The sequence below is a fragment of the Anastrepha obliqua genome, chromosome 4, assembly GCF_027943255.1.
Source record: "Anastrepha obliqua isolate idAnaObli1 chromosome 4, idAnaObli1_1.0, whole genome shotgun sequence".
Taxonomy (NCBI): domain Eukaryota; kingdom Metazoa; phylum Arthropoda; class Insecta; order Diptera; family Tephritidae; genus Anastrepha; species Anastrepha obliqua.
In genome coordinates, this window is record NC_072895.1 from 6,900,615 (window position 1) to 6,924,576 (window position 23,962).

General features: G+C 35.3%; 1 protein-coding gene across 1 annotated transcript; it reads right to left on the reverse strand.

The window, feature by feature from the left end:
* On the reverse strand, positions 1-23,918 carry LOC129244992 (SET domain-containing protein SmydA-8). The gene is made up of 8 exons (XM_054882930.1): positions 23,655-23,918; positions 11,900-12,210; positions 3,978-4,548; positions 3,708-3,880; positions 1,172-1,294; positions 818-1,011; positions 405-729; positions 1-340 (listed from the first exon to the last, which is right to left on the reverse strand). The coding sequence occupies exons 1-7, from the start codon at positions 23,670-23,672 to the stop codon at positions 509-511; spliced, it is 1,611 nt and encodes a 536-aa protein (XP_054738905.1). The 5' UTR covers positions 23,673-23,918; the 3' UTR covers positions 1-340; positions 405-508.
* Positions 23,919-23,962: the final 44 nt, after the last annotated feature.

Consider the following 23,962-nt stretch of genomic DNA (forward strand, 5'->3'; position numbering starts at 1 on the left):
TTAGCAAAAGTGTAATAAATGATTTTATTGTAAAGTGACAAGATGGAAACACTTTCATTATAATGATAACAAAATTTTGTTATTCAAATGGCGATTTAATAGTGAGCTATGAATGCATGCATTTCAATGGTGAGGTAAATGTTGAGAACGATCTGTCTTATAATGGAATAATGGTGTGTGGTTGTGTATGTGTGTGGGCGTGTGTGTGTGTGTGTGTGTGTGTGTGTGTGTGTGTGTGTGTGTGTGTGTGTGTGTGTGTGCATCTGCGCTTGTAGTGGTTTAATGATTTCTGATGAAACGAGTTTGATATATTAGTCACCATCACCACACAAGAACTGAGCTAAATAGTAAGAAAAAATATATCTAAAATTAAAACATATAATAACATTGCGCCAGCAACTCACCCCGCCAACAGTTGAAGAAAGGGAAATTATTTCAAAAACAGCGTACTTTAATATATATACATATATACATTGGCGAGCGTGAATAGACCTTTTAGTCATCACATTCATTGAACACCCATTTGCATCAACGCATTGGCCGCAGCTGCACCCATTTCATACTCATTCGATCCCAAAGGTTCCAATTGCAGAATATCTCGACTCTCTTGCAAACATTTGATAACTTCCTTAATATTGCGCTTGAAAGCCGCCTCACTTATCTCATTAGCGAACATCTGTCGCTGTGAACGCATCATTATGGCACCATGCAGCTCATACAAGATGAGACCTGAAAGGGGATGAGTAGTAGGCATTTTTTGTTTGTTTATTAAGCTCGAACGCTTGAGTGTTTCTTCTTGGCGTATGTCAATACTTACCCCTCAATCGAGTTAGTCCCGGTTCTAAAATGTCGATTATACGCAAAAAATCGCGACAATAATTTTCCTTCTTCTCCAAATCTTTAAGTGGCATTGTGTTCAGCAGATAGCCTTCGGTACGGCCATAGATTTGACAGAGTGAATACTTGGCAGAGAGAAGCAAATAGTGATTGCGTCCAAGCACACGCTCGTACCTAAAGCAGAGTAGTGGTGAAAGGGTTGGGTATAATGGATTTCCATGATTTTAATTAAATAATATTAATAAAATATATTTAATAATTGTGCTTCGAGGCAGATGTAAGTTGTATTTGAGTGCGCGCAAATGAATGTTATTGCCATAGTCGATGCACTTACTTTTTCAGGAAAGCTTCCAATCCGGGTATGTTATGAGCATCTATAGACTCCAAATTCATATTAATTACATCTAGTAATTTCACAATTTCCTTAACCTGTAACTTATAGTCACACTGATCACATCTAGAGTTAAAGAAAAGTAATTAAATAACATTTGAACTCACATTAGGGGTGTCCTTTTTAAATTTAACATATTTTAGTTAGTTAAAAATAGTATTTTAATTATTACTTGAGACATGTTTTAGTTAGCCTGGGAGGAAGTCTCATTAATTAATAATAATTTTTATTTCATCACATCACACAATTGAGAGAATAGGGATGTACTTTTTAAGTTCAGATATATATCAGTTAGTTGATTACTATTTTTTATTTAGTACTTGTGACATATTTCAGCTGGCCTGTAACAAATTTTTTTAATTTAGTCACCATTTTTTGAATTTTTATTTTTTTCATCACATCGCACAATGGAACATAAGGGATGTCCTTTTTAAGTTTGGTTATATTTTAGTTAGTTGATCAAAATTTTCTAATTATTACCTGAGACATATTTTAGTTAGCCTGGGAGAAGTTTTATTTATTGATTAAAATTTTTTTTCTGTTTTTTCATCATATCACACAATTGTACAATAGGGATATACTTTTAAAGTTCAAATATATTTTATTTAGTTGCTTACTACTTTTGAATTCTTATATTTTTTAATCATTACTTAAAAACCATTTTTTTTAAATAATAATATTTAAAAAAAAAAAAAAATTTTTAATAATAATATTTTTTTTTTCTTCCATTATTTAACAGTTCACCCTACTGTAAGAATATTTTGACTAGAGATAGAATTTTCTACTAAGTGAAGTTCAACACCTCAAATTCCTTATATTTTTGAATTCCTACCTGTTTTAATCATTACTTAACAACCCTTTTCTACATAATAATTTTTTGGAAATTTTTTTTTTTAATAAATTTTTTGAAAACCCTCAACCCCTCAAATTTCTTATATTTTTGAATTCTTACCTTTTTTAATTATTACCTAAAAACCTTGTTTTTACAAAATAATTTTTGGAAAATTATTTTTTTATATAATAATATGTTTTGAAAAAAAATTTTTTTTAATAATAGTTTTTTTTCCATTATTTAACAGTTCACCCCACTGTATGAATATTTTGACTACAGATAGAATTTTCTACTAAGTAAAGTTTAGCACCTCAAAATACTTAAAAACCTTTTTTTACATAATAACTTTTTGGAAATTGTTTTTTAATAATAATTTTTTTGAAAAAAATTTTTTTTTTAATAATTTTTTTTGAAAAAATTTTTTTTAATAATAGTTTTTTTCTTCCAAACAGTTCACCCTACTGTATGAATACTTCGACTAGAGATGAAATTTTCTACTAAGTGAAGTTCAACACCTCAAATTCCTTATATTTTTGAATTCCTACCTGTTTTAATCATTACTTAACAACCCTTTTCTACATAATAATTTTTTGGAAATTTTTTTTTTTAATAAATTTTTTGAAAAAAAAAATTTTTTTAGTAATAGTTTTTTTTCTTCCATTATTTAACAGTTCACCCTACTGTATGAATATTTTGACTAGACTACTAAATGAAGTTGTACACCTTAAATTTCTTATATTTTTGAATTCTTGCCTGTTTTAATCTAATCATACTTAAAACCCTTTTTTTACATAATAATTTTTGGGAAATTTAAAAAAAAAATTTTTTTTTAAATAATTTTTGTTTTTTTTTAATTTTTTATATAACAATTTTTTTGAAAAAAAATTTTTTTAATAATAGTTTCCATTATTTAACAGTTCACCCTACTGTATGAATATTTTGACTAGAGATAGAATTTTCCACTAAGTGCAGTTCAACACCTCAAATTCCTTATATTTTTCATAAATGTGAATTATTATTACTGACATTTTACATATGTACGGGTGGCATTTTGTTGTTTTTTTTTCTTTATTTCACTTGCAAATGTAAGTTATGTAGATATAAAAAAAACAAAAAAATTAATATTTATAAAACCTAACTTTTAAGAAGTTATAAAAAAAAATGTATTTTATGCTAATTTATAACTAAGCGCTAGGTGGCAAAAAACGTCTAAATTATTTATATAATATATCTTCTACCATAACTTTTTGTAAAATATTACTACTCTATTTGCACTTCTTTATTTTTTCGCACCTTTTATAGAAATTGTTTGCCAAAAAAATTAATTCGCGTCGTTCCCACGGAAAACCTTAAACGTATATTACAATATATATTTTTCTCGTTTCGCATTTTCTCATTTTTCCTATTAATTTATTTTTAATGTTTTACCTATATAATTATTTTTTAATTTTTGTATAAATTTTTCCATGTTTTGCCAAATATTGCTATAGCCAAATATTGAACTCAGTGCAAACCTCATCATCGACTATTCGATTTCAAAGCACCTCCTCTCGAGTCCAAAGGAAGTATCGATACTCATTACGTATAAAAAGTATTTCCGAACACATAAGGACACCCCTAACAGCATCACCTTAACTAGATACTTACTTCCATTCAGCTGCCTCATTCAGTGGCTCAACTGATCGCACTGATCCGCTTTTGCAATCTGGGCATACCAATGCACTGCAATCCGTGCCTAACTCCTTGGGGTCGGTGCAACGTTGACAGCAACACCAAAATAATTTCCCTGCATGCATGAACTCGCGCCGCTTTAAGGTACCCTGCGCAGAAAATCATAGGTAGATTATCGTAAATTAATAAAGAAAAATCTTTTTAATTTATAATAAAAAACAATTTCGCGCGGTTTCACCCCCTCACCTGCAGCGTGTACGCATAGCTCAATGTAATGCCTTCATCCTTTCGTATGGGCCGTGATGTACGCAAAATTATCGCATACGTTTGCGGATCATCGGTATGTGCGGTATTGGGGCAACAATCGTGTGCTAGCAAAAATGCGCTCTTGTACAAACTGCGCGCCTTTGCCGAATTCTGTCCGATTTCGAAACAATTCACATCCAAAATACCACAAATGGTATGTATCTCAGCGGCGCTCACTGCGCACATGCCCCAGTCGCGTTGCAACCGCTGCACCACATTTTCCTCATAGTGTTGCCACAATTCGCTATTAGCTTTGCGTAGCTCGGTGTGAGATTCCATTTGTAATATGTCGGCATATTTGTCCGGTGCCGTTTGCTTGTATAGCAAAATGCGCGCAATTAGGATGAGCTCATAGTAGTTCTTCACCAAATCGACTTGGCCATAGGCGGCGCTGAGTGCTGTGCCGATATTGTGTTTGCATAGTAACTCGCATTCCTGGACTGTGTGGCCGGTGGGTTGATGTAGGCCACGGCATTGGGGTCCGCACATGGGCCATTTGCAACCCGCGCAACTGGTGGAAAGAAAAACTGGAAATTATTGGCATATTCCGTTGCTTTAAATGCCCGCGGGCACATTTTCCAAAAGTTTCTGCTATTTTGAAATGCATTAAAAAATATAAGAAACTAAAGCAATGTAATTAATTTCAAATTTATTCCGATTGGTCCGCTCTCTACGGTGTACACAAAGTGACTGCCGCTTGTTGTTTCATAGCAGCCTTTTTAATGGCTTCTGGTGTGATTTCAAAATATGATTACTCATCCTCGCATAAAACTGTACTAATGTTCAGAGATATCATAAAAGAGGTATTTAAAAATAGCCCCGGTGTCCGAACAACGTGACAAACTGCTGCGCACTATTAAAAACATGTTTTGAGTCAATTTGTTTTAAAAATATTTGTTTTAAATTTACAAGTAGCTGCTCATAGGGAAATTCAATGCATCACTGAATGTTTTTGTACCAACAGAAACTTTTAAAAATATATGTAAATGTAATAAGCATCACGCCACAAATTGGAGAAGCTGTAGGGGCGATTTGTAATACAGAATTTACTATATGTGTCAGTCATGTGTGTATTTGTACATACCTATACACTGCGTCAAGTAAATATAGAATTTTGGCTTATTTTTGTTTCTATTTGAATTTTAGTAACTTTTTTATGAAAATATAGTTCTTGAATACCAAAAAAAATCGAAACTCCCACTTTGTAAAAATTAAAAAAACATAAAGAATTTTTCATCATAATACATGTATATATATATAGATACAGATATAATACTTTATATAATTTCTTTTAACTCCAGTTGGAGCGTAGTACCGGAAAATCGTAATCTTACACTTTTGAATCGGAATTTCAAGAACAATTTTCAGTGGTACAGTTTTCCACCTGAATAAATTTTCTGTATAATGAAGAGTAAATTTCAAGTGGCTCAAAAATTCCATTGATTTTTTACTACTGAGTACTTTCTTCCAGATAAAATAAATATCCAGCATTCGTTGTATAGAGAAAATATACAAAACAGCCAACAACAAAAGTAAAAAATTCAACGGTATTTCTGAGCCAACTGAAATTTATTCTTTATTGTGTCAAAATTTAATGGGCTATAAAACTACATACGGTAACTTTTGCTAAGGATTCTTTTTAAAAAGTGTCAAATTATATAGGATTTGTTTTTTTTTGTTTAATTTGTGCAACTTTTAATTTCACACTTTCAAGGATCTAAAGCGTTTTTCAGTAAGAGCGCTTCAACTTTTGAACTTTTTTGAATAAAACACAAACGGTTTGACTTTTTTAACTAATTTTTTTTTTATTATCGAGTTTGAACATATACATTTAAGTATGAAATTCGATTTCTTTTGCATGACCACCGCGTGCACGTTTTACGAAGTCCAATTTTCGACCACTCTTTTGCATAAATCGGCCGAAATTCCAGCAATTTCGCGTTCAATATTGGCTCTGAGCTCACAAATCGTCGCCGGCTTGTTATTGTAGACCAATGACTTCACATAACCCCAAAGAAAATAGTCTAGAGGCGTCAAATCACACGAGCGCGGCGGCCATTCGACCGGTCTATTTCTGGAAATAATGCGCTCATCGAACTTACTCTTCAACAAATCAATTGTAGCGTGTGCTGTGTGGCTTGTGGCCCCGTCCTGTTGAAACCACATGTCGTCTAAGTCCATACCATTCAATTGCGGCCAAAAATAATCGTTTATCATGTCGCGGTATCGATTTCCATTCACAGTAACGTGGCGATCGTTCTCGTCAACGAAAAAATATGGGCCAATTACGCCGCCGGCATGTAAACCGCACCAAACAGTGATTTTTTCGGGATGCAACGGTGGCTCATGAATCACGTGTGGATTGCTTTCTGCCCAGTAACGCATATTTTGCTTGTTAACAAAGCCATTGAGCCAAAAGTGAGCTTCATCACTGAAGATGATTTTTTGGAAAAAATCTGGATCATTTTCGAGTTGATCTTCAGCCCAATTTACGAATCGACGTCGCTTCAAATGGTCAAACGGCTTCAGTTCTTGTGTCAGCTTGATCTTGTACGGATGCAGGCCAAGATCTTTTCGCAAAATTCGCCACAATGACGACACAGAAAGGCCCAATTGTTGAGAACGTCGTGTGAGCGACACATTTGCGTCTTCTTGAACTGAAGCCCTGGCGGCAGCAATATTTTCAACACTTCGTGCACTTCTTGCTCTCACTGGCACCGGAACGTTATGTAGCGAAAACGTAGATACACATTTTTTCACTAGGCGGTCGATTGTCGAACGGGATGGCTTGTTAAATGGACCGTAAAATGGTCGCAATGCTCTTAAATTAATTTTCATAAAAAATTTACACGATTTGCAATCGTTGCTCAAGTGTGTAGCGTTCCATGATGAAATGTATACTAATGAAGTTTACAAATGACAAGCGAAAAATAAAAAATATTGCGTCGTTCGCCCTCCCTATCGAAAAAAAGTTGAAGCGCACCTATTGAAAAACGCCTTATATGGTTTTTGTAGGACAATGAAGAATATTTTCATAAAATAACTATTAAAATAAATAAGAACTAATAAGTTTGAAAACTTGTCAGTTACTTAGCCCGCGACCCTCCTACTCTCGAGGGAAGAGTTGGAAGGGGACGTGCTAAGACAGGGCGAATCCATCCATGTATACACAGATGGGTCAAAGCTCGATGGCAGGGTGAGCGGAGGTATATATTCCGAGCATCTGGGGATGTCCCTCAGTTTTCGACTTCCCGACTACTGTAGTGCCTTTCAGGCTGAACTGATGGCAATAATGAAAGCCGTAACACTGGTTCAGTGTGATGCGATACCTGGAGATGCAATCTACATTATCACTGATAGCCAGGCGGCAATAAAATCCCTCACAAAACAGTCGACAACCTCCAAGGTAGCCATGAAGTGCCGCGCATCTCTTAACGAGATGGCTGAGTCATTTCACCTAATGACAGCATGGGTTCCTAGCCCTAGCTAGTTTCCCACGCGGCATCACAATGGACAATGAGCCTGAGTGTGTCCTACAATGGACAATCGATTCAACTTCACCTAACCTAGCCCAGTATATGTATATGTATATTATATATGTAAGACTTATATACATACATATGTAAAGAGTATATATTTTAATAGCAATACAGCTCGGTGTGAGCCTCAGCTTCCTCCAAAATTTTTCTCCACACATCGTTAACGACTCAATAATACATGCGATTTCTTATTGAGAGGCCGTTTATGTAGATATAATGGTTGATCAATTTGGAAGTATAGAGGTATTTTTGTGTAGAATCATTGATGACATTTATTTTTTAAAGATTTTTTTTTTTCTTGTTCACTCCACTCGGGAGCTTTGAGTAATCAAAATTTTGCTAAATAGAATAATCGAATGGGTTCTCAATCCTAATATTTTTATGTATGTATGTATGTGTATTTACACATATAGAAAAATATGAATTTGAAAACAAAATAACAAAATAAATACCGCAGCAATTCAAAATAACATTTCTATTTTTAAAAACTGCGAAAGCAAATAAATCTTTCTCTTTCCATTTGTTTAACCTTCACGGATGTCACCTCTTGGCCTATTATTATTTTGTTGTTTTGCTTTTTTATTCTAAACAAATTCCTCATTAAACTTTTTAGCCGAAAATAAGCGATTTTTGAAAGTAAATATTGTGGCACTATTTTGCAATTCATGAACTGACCACACCCAACATTTTCCCTTTCAAAAATAAGTTCCCATCGCTGAAGGCTAAATTATTCTCATAAAATAGATGAAAAAAATTAAGAGAAAATAAAACTCAACTTGCTTTTTTGGCGCAATACTAGAGCATAATTTTTTTCATCATAGCGTCATCGTATTTTGTAAAAGGGCCAGCTGTTGACCTCGATCTAATGCTGTTATTTAGTTATTATATTATTATTACTCCCACGCCACTCTCCCTCCATACCGCGCAAGGCGGGGTCTATTTTCACGGAGCACATCGGCAGTTTCGGACTGCAAGTGGTGTCGGCACTTTAATACATATTTATTTGTTAGTTTTGGTTTAAAATTTTTCGAGTTATCTGTGTCGTTTGCATGATTGTTGCTGTTTGAATTGTATGGTGGATGTTTTTTTCTAGTTTGTTGTTTTTATGTGGTGTGTAAATGTAGTTGCGGTTAAGCCAGTTGCAGATATTATTATTGGTGCTATATTAACTTTTCGTTGATTCCATAATTATTTTATTTCAGTTGCGATTGGAGTTTATTTAGAAATATTTTCTAGTTTCTTTTTTGTACTAGTTTGTTTTCATTAGGGACTGCAACATCAATCAGATATTTTTTGTTTGTTTTTTGTTTATAATTGTGATGACTGGTCTATTACTTCTATTTATGGTCAGTTGTTGGTGTATTATTTGAGCTGCTATATTGTGTCTCTCAGTGTAATCGGTTGCTGCAAGTATTGAGCGTCCGCTTGTTGTATGTATGAGGCATGAGGTTAGGTTAGGTTAGGTTAGGTAGTGATGGTTGCCCAGAGAGTGGGCCGACTTGCACGAAATAAGTTTGGTTTATCCTTTGTGATACCATTGCAAGAGGGGGAAAAGAGGTGAGGGAAAAAAGGACGAAAGGGAAAGGGATGGCGAGGGTTGAGTGTTTGTGGACTATGAACGGTGACTAGTCTGCGGTTGTGTTAACCTCTTTATGCTGCTGATGAAGTTTATCAGAATTTTGTTATCAAGACCTGCTATATCAGCAGGCGCAGAAAAAAAGTGAGAAACAAGATGCTTGAATCTTAGTCCCGCGAGAGCTGGGCAGCTGAGGAGCAGGTGCTGAGATGATTCCACCTTAACCTCCATACATATTGCTGACACAAGAAGGGCTCGAAGTAATTTCGAGTATCACGGCATGTATACCCCGCGGACAGTGTTGAGAGATGAGATTTTGTCATTCTCAGAATATCCCTCGAGCGCCTCCTATCCAAACGTGGCCAGAAGGACTTCGCGACCTTACACGTTGGTGTACTTGCCCAGCGCTCGCTGAGTTGGTGCAAAGCCTATCCTTTCAGGAGTAGAGCGCAGGTTGTCAAGGGGATCTCTATCCTCTGCTTTCGCGGGTACACTACTTCATAGGTCCCTTGTCTGGCCAGCTCGTCGGCTTCGCAGTTTCCAGCAATGTCACTGTGGCCAAGTACCCAGATTATCTTTATATCGAAGAATTCTGATGCAATCGGGAGAGAGAGACCAGGCATTCCCTGACCAATTTCGAATGCACCATAATAGAGCCTAAGGCCGTAATTGTTCCTTGGCTATCGGTGTAAATATTTACCTTTTTAACAGTTATTACGCAAGGAAATAGCCAGTCAGCTGCTTCTTTGATCGCGGCCACCTCTGCTTGAAACACACTGCAGTTATCCGGTAGCCTGAATTTAAGTTTGATGGGGAGCTCTTTGCGGAATACCCCGCCTCCAACCCTACCGTCCAGCTTGGAGCCATCCGTGAACAGGTTAACGAGGCCCTGTCCCCAGGTGTTGCCCCGGGCCCACTCCTCCCTTGGTTGAATATGGGTGGAGAAAGTTCCGCTTGGACTTAGCGAAGGCACACACTGGTCCGTCGACAAGGGGATGAATTCAAAGTTTCTGAGGATGCTTGAGTGCCCATAAGTGAGGTTGAGCTTATAGCCCAAGCCCCTCAATCTGATTGCGGTACGTGCAGTGGCAAAACTGCCAGCGATGTCTATAGGTACCACAGTTAACATTACATTAAGCGCTAGAGTAGGAGTAGTTCGAAGCGCTCTACTGATTCCAATAAGTGCAGACCTCTGAACTCTCTCTAGCTTTTTAACTGATGTCGTCCTTTCCAGTGAGTTCCACCAGACAACGACTTCATATAACAAGATTGGCTGTATTATGGTATTAAAGAGCCAAAATACAAATAGAGGTCCTATCTTTTGCCAATTTCGCCCTTGCATCCATACAAGGCGATTGTTGCCTTCCTTACTCTCTTCTCAATGTTGGACTTCCACGTTAACTTAGTGTAAAGGATTACATCTAAGTACTTCACCTTGTCAGAAAGCGCCTACGGAGCGCCTCCCATCGAGGGAAGTTGAACTCTGGGTATTTTATATTTCCTCTTGAAAAAGACGAGTTCCATCTTAAGAGGATTCACCGATAAGCCGCAGTCTGCTGCCCATTTATCAACTACGTTTATATATCCCTGCATTAAATTGTATAAATTTTCCTCTAACAGTTAATGCCATATCATCCGCGTAGGCAATAACCCTCAGCCCCTCCTCACCAACCGCAAGTCATCGATAACAATGATCCAGAGAAATGGTGAGAGAACAACGCGTTGCAGCGTGCCCCTGCTCACCTGCCGGCGGAGAGAGGCAATACTCTTTGCTGATGACACTTTCTGCAAATATTGTAATCTAACATCTCTCAGGATATTTTCTGTAGATCTTCGTTGCAATTATCCCGTCTTGAATTGCTAGTAGAAACCCCTCAGTTTCCGGAAGCTGGCGGCCTTGCGCCACATTGTGTATCAATAAACCGATACATAATGAATTCTCGGTAAAATCTGCCGGTATTACTATTGGCAGAACAGAAAATTCCACATACCACAGAAATTCCACATACCTAAATATTGAATAACATTCATACAGCATTTACACCCTACGACAAAATGATATCTGCGCTTTTCTATTTGAACTATGTATCTTTTAGCGGGTTCGGACAATCTTTCTTTTGTTTAATATTCATTACTTTTATACAAATATGTTAAATAGTCCATTGCTAAACAAAACCCATATAATAAAACCCATTTTTAAATTTTATACAAAAACTGAAAAAATTCCAAAAACTTTTAATCACAAGCCCACGGTTTTGAATTAGAATTAGAATTTGGTATAAAGTTTTATAGTCTATTAAATTTGAATGCAATAAAGTGCAAGTTTGAAGTTGCTAAAATCTCTTTGATTTTTATAATTTTTTTTTTTTCTTGACGGTGTTGCGAATTTTCCCCATATAACAAAAATATGAACTTTTGCGCAATTTTGGGAAAATACCCAATACCGTCCAGAATAGACTTGGAAAAAATCAACTGCAAGTAGCAGCTTCAAAATTGCGTACCCACTTTTTTATTCTGATTAAAATGTTTGGATTTTGAGGATAATTCTTCCAATTTTTGTATAAGTTTTGAAATTTGTATTTATATGGTGTTTTGTTAGACTAGATTTCTAATATAGCTGAAATATAAACATTAAACTGAACCAAAAAAAAAATCATTTAAGCTGGGCCAATTGTTGATGCGCTATCGTTTGTCTTGAGCTACACGTAAGTGCCTGCTGACCATCTTAATTCTTTTCATAGACTCACCGGTATTGCGATGATTGCAGCTCCACGGGCATATAGCAACCCAAGCACACTGCATCGGCTGAAACACAAGGCCCTATTGCCAAAGGCGCCTCTGTAATGAGCAATTCACCTGCATTTAAGTCGCGATTCGCCACCAAGTAGCGACCCAATATTGATGATTTTTCAATTCTATAAGGAATCTGCTTGGTTGGCAAATCGCGGCACTCAAATTGCTGATCCACAATAGCTGGAGAATCTGCAACGCTGGCTTGTTGGTGTGGTTTCTGTTGCTGTTGTTGTTGTTGCTGATGATTATGTTTCTTTTTGTTTTTCTGAAAATTATGAGATAAATAAATATTCTCTTATAAAAAAATAGCGAAAATTTAATAAAAGCAAGAGCCAAAGCAATTCACCTTGAGTGACCGTAAATCTTAATTCATTCATAAATTACCAAGTGAGTCTATTTATTCGGCTAAGTGTGCCAAAATAAACAGGTGTTCGATTAGGCGACTACCGGTAAATACCACTAAGTTGTTTGCTCATAATTTTGGCCATCATCAGATTTATTTCGTGATATGTAAACAACATTTTTGGCACGCGTTTTACAATAGGAACGGAAGGCAAAGCAGAAGAAACAAAATGTACCACAACTTTGTATGCAAGAGAGCAGCGTTATATTATCGCGAGAGCCACTTGCTCTCCTAAATGAAATACTTCGAAATTTAAAAAACAGGCACGCATTTGAGGGATTCGCAAAAGGCAATGCTAGAGCTGAAAAATTTGGGAAGACTGTTGGAGCGGTGTCACTGTAATATTCTAGCTAAAAATTTAACTTAATTAGGTATTGAAACTGGGTGATGAGCTAGTGAGATGCAAAGAGATCGAAAGCAAAATTATTACTTTATATTCACAAAAATTGCATAAGGACAAATTGCAAGGTTTTGACTATTTATTTATTTTTTATTAAATATTTTAACTTTGTTTTTATAAAAATACTAGCGTACCCTCGCCCGCTTCGCTAGACGATAAATTCAATGATTTGCTGAAAGAGAATAAAATTAATACGAAACAAAGCAAATTCTTTGATACAATTTCATTCGAACTTTATTGTACCACTTTTTGGTAGACAACGTTTTTGGTTTTTTCATCTTTCGCGTGAATAATGACGGTGGTTTGCCAACTCGTGAGCAAGCTACATACAATTGTCCATGAGAAAAAATTGGGTATTCTATATTAATACCGCACATTTGTAGAGACTGTCCTTGCGCCTTATTAATTCTCACAGCGAAGGCAAGGCGAATAGGGAACTGCAAACGTTTGAAATCGAATGGTAAATCCACCGGAATCAGTTGAATTCAGGGTATCAAAATGTCTTCTCCTTTGTACTTCCCTTTCAAAATTGTTGCTTCGATAACGTTACCCATTAGCTTCTTCACAGCGAGTCTGGTACCGTTGCAAAGTCGGGCACATTACTATTGCGCAGCATAATAATCGGTGCTCCAATTTTTAATCGTAAATTATGAGGTGGTAAGCCTGGCAAATCGAGTGAGTTTAAGAATTCAGTTGGATAATTTACGACCTCATCTTGATCAGTAATAGTGTCCATTGACTTATACGCAACTACGTCACCAGGTATTTGATCTAAAATAGCTGAATTTATATCATTGACGTCCTTATTTTTCTTAGCTAAAATTGCTCTTTCGCTGAGTCAATCATGGTTTTTGTAATGTTGAACTATGTTTGGAAATACACTCTGTATCAATGCCTCTTTAGACTGTGCAAAAGTGCAGAAATTGTTAGGCAATGTTATCATTCCTGTTGTTTTTGAAAAAAGGTTTATTTTTTTTGGTTAAAAAGTGTTTTTTGAAGTTTTGAAAAACACTTCGCTCTAACAAATTTCTTCTCAGTTAATTGCTGAAAATTAAATATTTTGAAAAAACTATTTTTTTTTTTAATTTAACTTTTTTGAGAAAATTTTGTTCTTGAAAAAATTTCATACTTTTGTAAAAGTTTAAATTGATTTGTTAAAAAAGATTTTTTTCCGCTTTGAAAAACACCCCCTCGAAAAAATGTATTCTCTATTGATAGTGGAATATGAAATACTTTGAAAACACCATTTTTTTTTTAAATTTTGTTTGGTTTTCAGAAAATTTTGTTTTGAAAAAATTTCATACCCTTGAAAAAGTTTTATTTTATTTTATTTGTTTTAAATTTTTGAAATTTTTTTTTTTTTGTAATTTTAGAAAAACACCTCTTCGAAGAAATTTCTTTTATCTTTTTGAAAAAAATTTGGTTTTGAAAAAATTTCAAGCTTTCGAAATTTTTTTATTTTACTTTATTTCTTCAAAATTTTTGAAAACAATTTTTTTTATAATTTTCGAAAAACACCCCTTTGAAAGAATGTTTTCTATGTGTCATAGTGGTATTCCATTAACTTTTAGGATTATAGTCAAATACTTACAAATATCTACGCTTTCACAAATAGCAACAATAAACAAATTTCCTCAAAACCAAAAAATTTACTTTTTTTCTAAAAAAATTCTAAACAAACAACGTAATAAATTTAGAATTTTGTGTTCACGAAAAAACAGTATTGTTTTTATTGTATTAACTGAAAACCAAAATGTTGCAAAAAATCAAAACAAAACTAAATTATTTTTTTGTGTTCATTTGGTCCATATGTTCCATAAAAAGTTGATATGGTAAATAATATGCAGGGTCTGATACACGCAAATTTCCATTGACCATTATAGTGACAAAATTATCGATCACCAATTCCAACAGGATTTCAAAATCAGAGTTGGAATGAGTTGTTGTGTGGTGTACTTCCGAAAAAATGAGAAATAAACAAAATTAATCTAAAAATTCGAATTCTAACTTTATCTTGTGTATGTATGTTCTTATTACCTTTGAATTTTTCCAATGAAGCACCATTCATTTTAAATTTTCCAAGAATTTTTTTTATCATTTCGCGTTTCTTTCCTTTTTCATTCGATTCCAACATTTGTTCATAGCCGAAAACATCGTTTGCAAACGCATTCATTTCCATAGAGAATTGTTCAAAGAAAGCATTGCTCAATTGAATTGAAACATTATTTTCATAAATACTTAGGACCTTAACTAATGCACCTTGGTACATACCTAACGCAGATATTCATCGCGACCTTGACATCGATACTATTGATGAAACAATACAAAGCGCTAGCAGAAGACACATAAATATCTACTTATTGTCTAACGACAGGTGTAATATAAAAAAAAAAAAATTTTTCATTCGAATCATTTGAAATTTCTGTATACAATAACGAAAAATTCAAAAATAGTTGTACACATAAAATGAATGTCGATTCGAAACTTACTTTAATCTAAGAATCGAGCAAGTTTTGTTTTGTACAATATTTTGATTTTTCTTTTTTTTATATGAAGAAAATATTTAAAAGAAATTTTTTTTTGCTAAAAACCTTCCCCTAGTGGATCCCTATAATATGAAAAAAGAACGAATAAAATTGGCCTCGTATCGGCCCAAAAAAATGCGTACAAACGAACATCATTTCATTTTTATATATATAGATTATTTATACAACAACAAAAACCATACAATTTAAAGCTTCAAACTTTGCACAAAATGAAAAAAATTAAAAAAATGTTAATCAAAATTTGGAGGAAATGTTCAAACGCCTTCTCTGCGTTTGTCCGGCATTCGCGACTAAAATGCCTGGGAGCCCCATTGTTTGAGGGTCTGGAAGGCGTCTCAAAAGCGGAGCTCCCAGCTCTACTTAGATTCGCCAAAAGCGTTATATCCTACATGATGTCTACTTTCAGAATTCATAGAGGTCGGTCTCCATCTGGTATCGCTAGGGACCAAAAGGTCTATGCGTGGCTTATTGCCAACCAGGCTAACCTAACCTAACCCAATCAAAGTTTTAACCTTTATTATCACAATCTTTGGGAAAACCTCGAGTGTGCAGCCTTATAGTCCAATGAATAAATAAAAAAATTGAACGTTTGAAGCGGGCAAAAAATCGTTTTTTTTTTATAATTCCTTTTTTTCTCTCTCGGTCTCGGGCATCTTCTCCATATATGTGAACAAAATCTCGAGCATTTATTATATGGATAAAAATACATCAATAAAAAAATTAACAAAAATCAACGAAAGCTTGGAACGACTTTAAACTGGCACTTAAATGAAATTAAATGAGCCACAGAACGCCATACCTACAATTTTTGAAAAACTATGACTAACATTTTTAAATTTTGATGAACATTTCTTTATTTTTTTTATTTTTTGTTTTTGTAATTATAATAATTTTTTACCCAGTTTTTAAGTTCTGTTGAAAATTTTTCAATATTTTACAAAGTTTGAAACTTGGATTTGTATGGGTTTTGTTGCAGTATGAAATAAAAATAAAAAAATTTTACACAGTTTTAAGTGTAAATGGGCCACTGAACGGCATACCCACAATTTTTGAAAAAATATGACTAAAATTTTTAAATTTTGATGAACATTTCCTTATTTTTTTGCTTTTTTGTAATTTTTTACACAGCTTTTAAGTTTTGTTGAATTTTTTTTAATTTTTTACAAATTTTGATACTTTTATTCATGCAGTTTTTATTGCACTACGCAATACATTTTTATAAAAAAATTAACAAAAATACAAAAAAAAACAAATTCTGAAAACTTTGCAATGTGCCTCGCTGATACTATTCTAAATACAGATGTGCATATACGTGTCTTGACTCCCATACAAAGTAACAGAGCAGCCAAAAGCAACGCCAACTGTACGCCAAACAACAAAAATCTATCAGCGCCGGCGGTTAGCGATTTGTCAAACATTGCACCACCTCATCTCAGCGATGCCAACAAAAATGTGAGCATAACTTGTTGCTTGTTTTTTCTCATTTATTTTTAGCGTCAAATGAAAAATCATTGCTCTTGTTTTTACTGTCGTTTTTGTTCGCTACTGAGTGATACGCGGCCGCCATATGTTTCGTATCTGCACTCACTCTTGTGGCGTTGCTAAAGCAAAGCACTTGTTTATGCGTTTGTGCGCCTCTAGCTGGATATGAGAGCCACCGCTGCGTATACGTAATAGCTATTAGTGGATATGCATAAATTTCGTTATTTGATTTTTGAATAATTACGAGATGAAAATATTTATTAGATTTTATCGATTTTGTGCGCACATAGAGGATGCAGCGGATGCATTAATTGGGTGTATTGAAAAGCATCAATGGCTCTCTTTATATCTATTACATGTACTCAATCATTGACCTGCATATGGAATACTCTGAAGCGGCACCTTTAGGTTTAGGTGGTACCAATACCAATTTTAAGTGATCTCCGAATGACGGATGGGTTTTAAGAAAGTTTCCATGAGATTTAAGGTGGTCGCTATAGAATAATTTTTTTTGTTTGTTTGAATTTCTATTCCAGATACTAAGTAGGGTGCGATTTAACGATCGAATAATGGCAAACAGCACTCTATTCAGTGCTATCAACAGAAAAGTAAACAACAATAAAGATTTTGGTTAATATCATCATTCGCGAAAATATTCAATTCCCTTGCTTTAAAATACAGCCCACGAAAATTTAATAAAATTGGTTGCTTTATATAGGTAGGTAGGTAGGTAGAGTGGCGTTCGCAATGACACACTTAGACCTTTCGCAGGTCCATTGTGATACCAGTGGAACTTATCCTTACCCTAAGTCTTCCTTTTCAAATCATCCGGTAGCTTTAATAAACGAGCAGAGCTTCGTTAGTTTTAGATGCGCTATGTCCGCTACATCGGCTAAAAATGTCATGTCAAGAGTGCGGAGCCTCCTTGTCGCTTAGCTTTCACACTCACATAATAGGTGTCTGACTATTTCTTCGTCTTCTCTATTAAGACAGTTTCTACAGAAATCGAAGAACGGAAGTCCTAACCTTCTAGCGTGGTTGCCTATTAAAGAAGCTTCTCTACTAAATCTTCACAAGCCTTTTGATCGACCACTGTTCAATTTCGTCCATGTCTCTCTGCTTAGTTCGCATGTTGAGAGGTTTTGCCTTTCTTATATAATATATGGAATAATTCATTATAAATTTTTCTTGAATTTGTCCGCCCATTACTTATAAAAATTAGAGCCCATATTTTTTTAAATTATCCTTCTGTATATAGTACAAAAACAAATATGTCCTCTGGTTATACCGTGAAAAATTTTAAGATTATAGCATACAGGGTTAATGCTTACGAGGGATGCTTTTTATATGTCGGGATTAGAGAACAAAAACAAATTTTAATCATCGAAAATCACTTTATTGTTTTTCAAAATATTCTCCATGAAGATCTATACACTTTTGCATGCTTTTGAACCAATTGTCGAAGCACTTTTGCCACTCTGAATGAGGTACCTCCAAAACATGCATTCTGAATGCCGCAACCGCTTCTTCAGGTGTTGAAAAACTTTGACCTCTCAGATTGTTTTTTACGTACGGGAATAAAAAGAAGTCATTCGGTGCCAAGTCAGGACTATACGGTGGATGACCCATTAATTCGATGTTTTGGGTGCTCAAAAATGCAGTTGTTTGAGCCGATGTGTGAGAGCTCGCATTGTCCTGGTGAAGAGTGCTCCGTCTTTGGCGATCGGTTTTCCTAATTTCGTGGAAGACAACTGGCAAACAAATGGTTGTGTACCACTCAGAATTTATTGTTCTGCGTTGTTCTAGTGGTACGGTTGCGACATGCCCAGTTTTTCCGAAAAAACAGGCGACCATTTGCTTGGAAGTGCTTCGTGCGCGAACAACTTTTGTTGGATTTGGCTCATCTTGAAACACCCATACAGTCGACTGCTGTTTACTTTCGGGCTCATACGCGTAAATCCATGGTTCATCACCTGTCACGATGTCATAGACGTGTTTCGAAGCCCCGTGATCGTATTTTTTGAGCATTTCCTTCGACCAATCGGCACGAGCCTTTTTCTAAGCGATTGACAAATTGTGTGGGATCCAACGCGAACAAATTTTTTTGACAGTAAAATGTTTATGCAATATTGAATGTATGCTGGTCCCACTAATGCCTAAGATTGTCTCAATCTCACGATAGGTCACATGACGATCTTGCAATATCAGTTCGCGCACAGCATCAATGGTTTTTGGAACAACAACTGATTTTGGATGACCTTCACGAAATTCGTCTTGGAGTGAACTACGACCAGGATTGAATTCACCATACCATCGATAAACACTGGTCCTTGATGGAGCTTCATCGCCAAAAAATGAATTAAGTTCATCCATGCAATGTTGCTGAGTTAATCCACGTCGAAAGTTGTAAAAAATAATCGCACGAAAATGTTCACGATTTAATTCCATTTTTGGACCGAGATGAATCTTCTAAGTTACTGTAAACAACACAAATAGCGCTGGTATTTCAAAACGTTCTGAGTACGTAAAAGCCAAAAAATGTCAAACTTTGCGATACAGCTATCAGTTGCCAGAATGCAACACCAGGGTTGCCAAATCCCGAAATATAAAAGGCGCCCCTCGTATTTTGTTTCAGTGTTTTTCTTTTTTTTTTTTTTTTTTTGTTTTTTTGTCGGGACAACTAGCAAGTGCAGCACTCAGACATTAATTGAGTCCATTGTACTACACTCGGATTCCCTTTTAATTTTCTTTAAATCTACCCGATCTCCGAAGAAATCTGAGTAAATCTTGTGGTGCCAAGGAGCCAAGATGGTCGCTTCTTAACACATCAGTGCCAAAGACCTCCAACCTGATTCGAGCGAAGGCGGGGCAGACACACAGGAAGTGGTCCGCCGTCTCATCCTCCTCTACACAAGCTGGGCAGAGTACACTGTCTGAGATGCCCAACCTTTCCATGTGCTTTGCCCACAGAAAGTGGCCCGTCATCAGTCCAACCAGTCGTCTGCACTCCCCTCTGCTTAATGACAGAAGGGTTTGCGACAGTCGATCGGACATGACAGGTAACATCAGTTTTGTCCATCTGCAGCCTCTCTCAGCCTGCCAAGCTCGCTTGTGGGTAGTAGTTACCCATTTGCTAACCGTGGCCGTGATGGCCGTGATGGCCAAAGAAGTTGGCCTCAGAGCCCATCTTAGCTAAGGAGTCAGAGGTCTCGTTACCCGCGATACCCACGTGTCCCGGGTTTCAGTGTTTCATGCGTGACATCAATGTCGACATCTAAACACTTCAATGACATAAATAATGGTGCTATATAATTTCTTCAGTGATATTAATGATGACAGATGATTTCATCCATGTCATTAATGATGGCCCATGGTTCCTTCAGCGCTAATTTTTTAGTCTTGATGATTATTTCCGTGATCTATAACTCCTCTTGGGTTAGGAATAATGGTGAACCTTTATTTTCATGACATTAGTGATGGTATATGATTTCTTCTCTATCATATATGGTGGCCTATAATATCATTAATTAGATTTTTACGTTTTCAAGTTTTGTCTAAGTCGCTAAAATGGTGTAAAATATATGATGAATTATTGCTTTTATGGCATTCATGAAAGTCCATGATTGCTTCAGCTACACTAATGAAGATAAATGTTGATAAATGCTGGTGTCTTTTTTCTTACAAGACATAAATTGTGGTATTTGATTTGTGCTGTGACATAAATATAGTGTATAATTGCTTTCATTACATTAATGATGGCGTTTACTTTTTTCGTCTACCATATCTTGCAGGATATTTACTGAGTTATAATATTTTTCCTATGACACAAAAATGGTGCTTAATGATACATATGGCATTGATGAAAAAATATGTTGATAAATAATGATGTATAGTTTCTTAAAAGGCATAAGTTATGATAGTTGATTAGGTTTATGATATAAAATATGGTAAAAAATTCTTTGAAGACATAAATCATGGTCTGTCATTCACATTAATTGTGGTATACAATCGTCCATTACATAATATGGAGACATATGTTGTTTCCATTGGCACTAACTGCGGTAAATGGTATATGATTTCTGCCATAACATGAACGATAGCCTGCCATTGACATTAATTGCGGTATACCATTTCTTTAATATTATAAATGGTAGCATATGATTTCCTCATTGGCACTAATTGCGGTAACTAGTATATGATTTCTGTCGAAACATGAACGATAGGCTCTCATTGACATTAATTATGGTATAACATTTCTTTCATAATTTCGTAATTTACATGGTACTTATTGCGGTAAAGGGTATATGATTTCTGTTATAACATGAACGATAGCCTGCCATTGAGATTAATTGTGGTATACCATATATTTCATAAAATTGAATGGTAGCATATGATTTATCCATTGGCACTAATTATGGTAAATGGTACATGATTTCTGTCAAAACATAAACGATGGGCTCTCATTGACATTAATTATGGTATAACATTTCTTTCATAATTTCGTAATTTACATGGTAGCATATGATTTCTCCATTAGTACTAATTGTGGTAAATGGTATAATATTTCTGCCATAACATATACAATGGCCTATCATTGACATTAATTGTGGTATACCATTTCTTTCATAATATAAATGATAGCATATGATTTCTTCATTGGCACTAATTGCAGTAAATGGTATATGATTTCTGTCATAACATGGATGATGGCCTGTCATTGACATTAATTGTGGTATACCATTTCTTTCCGGACATAAATGGCGTCATATGATCCATACTGATATTAATGATACGAGGATTTTCTCCATCGTCTATTATGTCTTCTAGGATGTGAATGGTGATGTGCCATTATTTTCATAACAGTGATTCATGATTCATTTCTTAACATTTTTTCGTTTATTTTGTTATAATATGTCTCAAAATATGGTATATGATGCCAATATAATACTATTTTAAAACTGTTTTTTTTCCTTGTTCATTCCTCTCGGGAGCATAGAGCCTCGAGAAGACTGGTCTTGCGCTGGTTTTGTTAATCTATTTGATTTCTGGCAGCTACCAGTCCTTAAGAGTGGGAATGCCCACCTGTCGTTGCTTAGGCCCAACGTCATTTTACTGCTTGGAGCGCCATCTGTGCTTCACATTTTTCCACCGGAAGGATTGCACAGGGGGTTGAGGACTGCGGTAAATGTGGTTTGTCTGCGTTTAAAACTATCATTCCATTATTGGTGACCAACTAACTCGCTGATCACACTTCAGATAGGCTGAATATCAAAGAACTATTGAGTTTAGGCATTTTTTTCAGGGCAACCAATTTCAGTAGGATTATGGCAATACCTCCTAAAATGCAAACCTTAATAACGCACCCACATTTTGTAAAGTAAAAATGCATAATATTTTATTTCTTTAAAGTTTTATACGAATTAAACTACAGTAGGCAGTCTCTGCGTGTGTTTCTGCTATGAGAAAAGCTGCTCTTCTAAATGATTTGCCTATCAAAGGCGGCATAAAATTATATTTAGTATTTTGAAAAAGAACAGCAGAACAGTAGAAGCAGAATAATAAATACATAGTTATTTACATATATATAGGAAAATATGTGTATATACCCTATGATCAGAAAGTACCGAGAATGTTTAAATAAAACAAAACATAGTTAAATTGCAGGCAAATTTAGTTTATCTCCTTTAAAATATGAATCGTCTGAAGCAACACACATGTGCCAACGTTTAACCCAGCCCTCCAAGCACCCCCTTGTAGGCCGACGAAGGGATCGCCTTCAGCTACTTCGTGGCATTCTCTTTGATCTCCTCTATCGACTAAAATCTCCCTCCACTAAGTGCTAACTTCAACTTGGGAAACAAAAAGAAGTCGCACGGGGCCATATCAGGTGAATACGGTGCTTGCACGATGATATTTACTTGGTGTTTGGTCAAATAATCCAGCACAATTGGGGCTTGGTGCGATGGCGCTTTATCATCATGTAAAATCTAAGAATTGTTTACCCACATTTCCGGCCTGCCTAATGATCCGACGGCGCTAAGTGACAGATGTGTATCTTACAGTCTTACCAACATAAGAAAAAAATATGGGCCGGTTCCCACGCGGTTCGTTTAAATTAAACATTCCCGGTACTTTTTGATCATAGGGTTTAGCGGTATATTTAGTTTCTCTTCAGATTGTTGTTAAGTTCTTGTCCCAGCCCTGTATTGGACGTTCAAATGAATGAATTTATTATTAGTTGTAGCTGTTTCATGATGCCTTGATTTTGAGTCAGTGAAATTATTTCATTAGAATTAGGACTACTTATTTGATATATTCAATAGGGTTGCTTTTGACTCGATATTTTTGTGGTACACTCATTTTTTCAGCTACTAAATAAAATAAAAAATATCTAATTGGCGCGTACACTTCTGTTAGGTGTTTATACGAGCTCCTCCTCTTATTTGTGGGGGGGCCTCCTGCTTGTTGTATTATTATTTTTCCCAGTATCATTATTATTCCCTACTTCTTGATGAATTCAGAGTGCGTTTAAGAAAAAGTGTTTTTAATGAAAAAATTTAATTTATTCCCAGCGGCATTTTCCTTCGTCTTATATTTACAGTTTTTAGTGTTGCGTTATTTCGACATATTTTATTTGCAGTAGAAGAAATGTATTCCACATGTATTAGATGCTATTAAAGATATATGAACTGTACTATGTGATCCATAATTCACACTTTCGCCCTTTTATATGCATAAATAAATGCATTTTTTACAAATATATTATATTATTCAAATATACCTATATGATATATAATACTTTCATATATCTTTTTTTTTCATTCAAACAATTCTTAAGCACATTTCGGAGATTTTATTTTTCACTACTTCACACGTACTTGCTTTCTTGCCGGCATTTTGCACTTGAAAATTCCTGAAATTCCTCAAATTCGAATTGAAATTTCACTTCGATTACGGCCACAGCGTTTCACTCTTCAAATCGCACAAATCTCATTTCGTAGACAAATGCCATGTCTCGCACAGCCTTTCCGCATGCAACTGGTCACCGCATATTTCGTGATTGTCCCAAACAGCCACCCGATTTCAACGCAACTCAAACGAATTATTCATCTTCGTCATTTTTCTTCATTTTCAGAAATTTCCACTTTGCTTTGTACAGTTTCTCTTTTAAACATACTCAACGCAT

Coding starts and splice junctions, on each gene's coding strand:
- LOC129244992 (XM_054882930.1), bottom strand. Junction 1,012..1,171: donor TTGGAAGCTTTCCTGAAAAA/GTAAGTGCATCG, acceptor ACTCTGCTTTAG/GTACGAGCGTGTGCTTGGAC. Junction 730..817: donor GGGACTAACTCGATTGAGGG/GTAAGTATTGAC, acceptor ATCCCCTTTCAG/GTCTCATCTTGTATGAGCTG.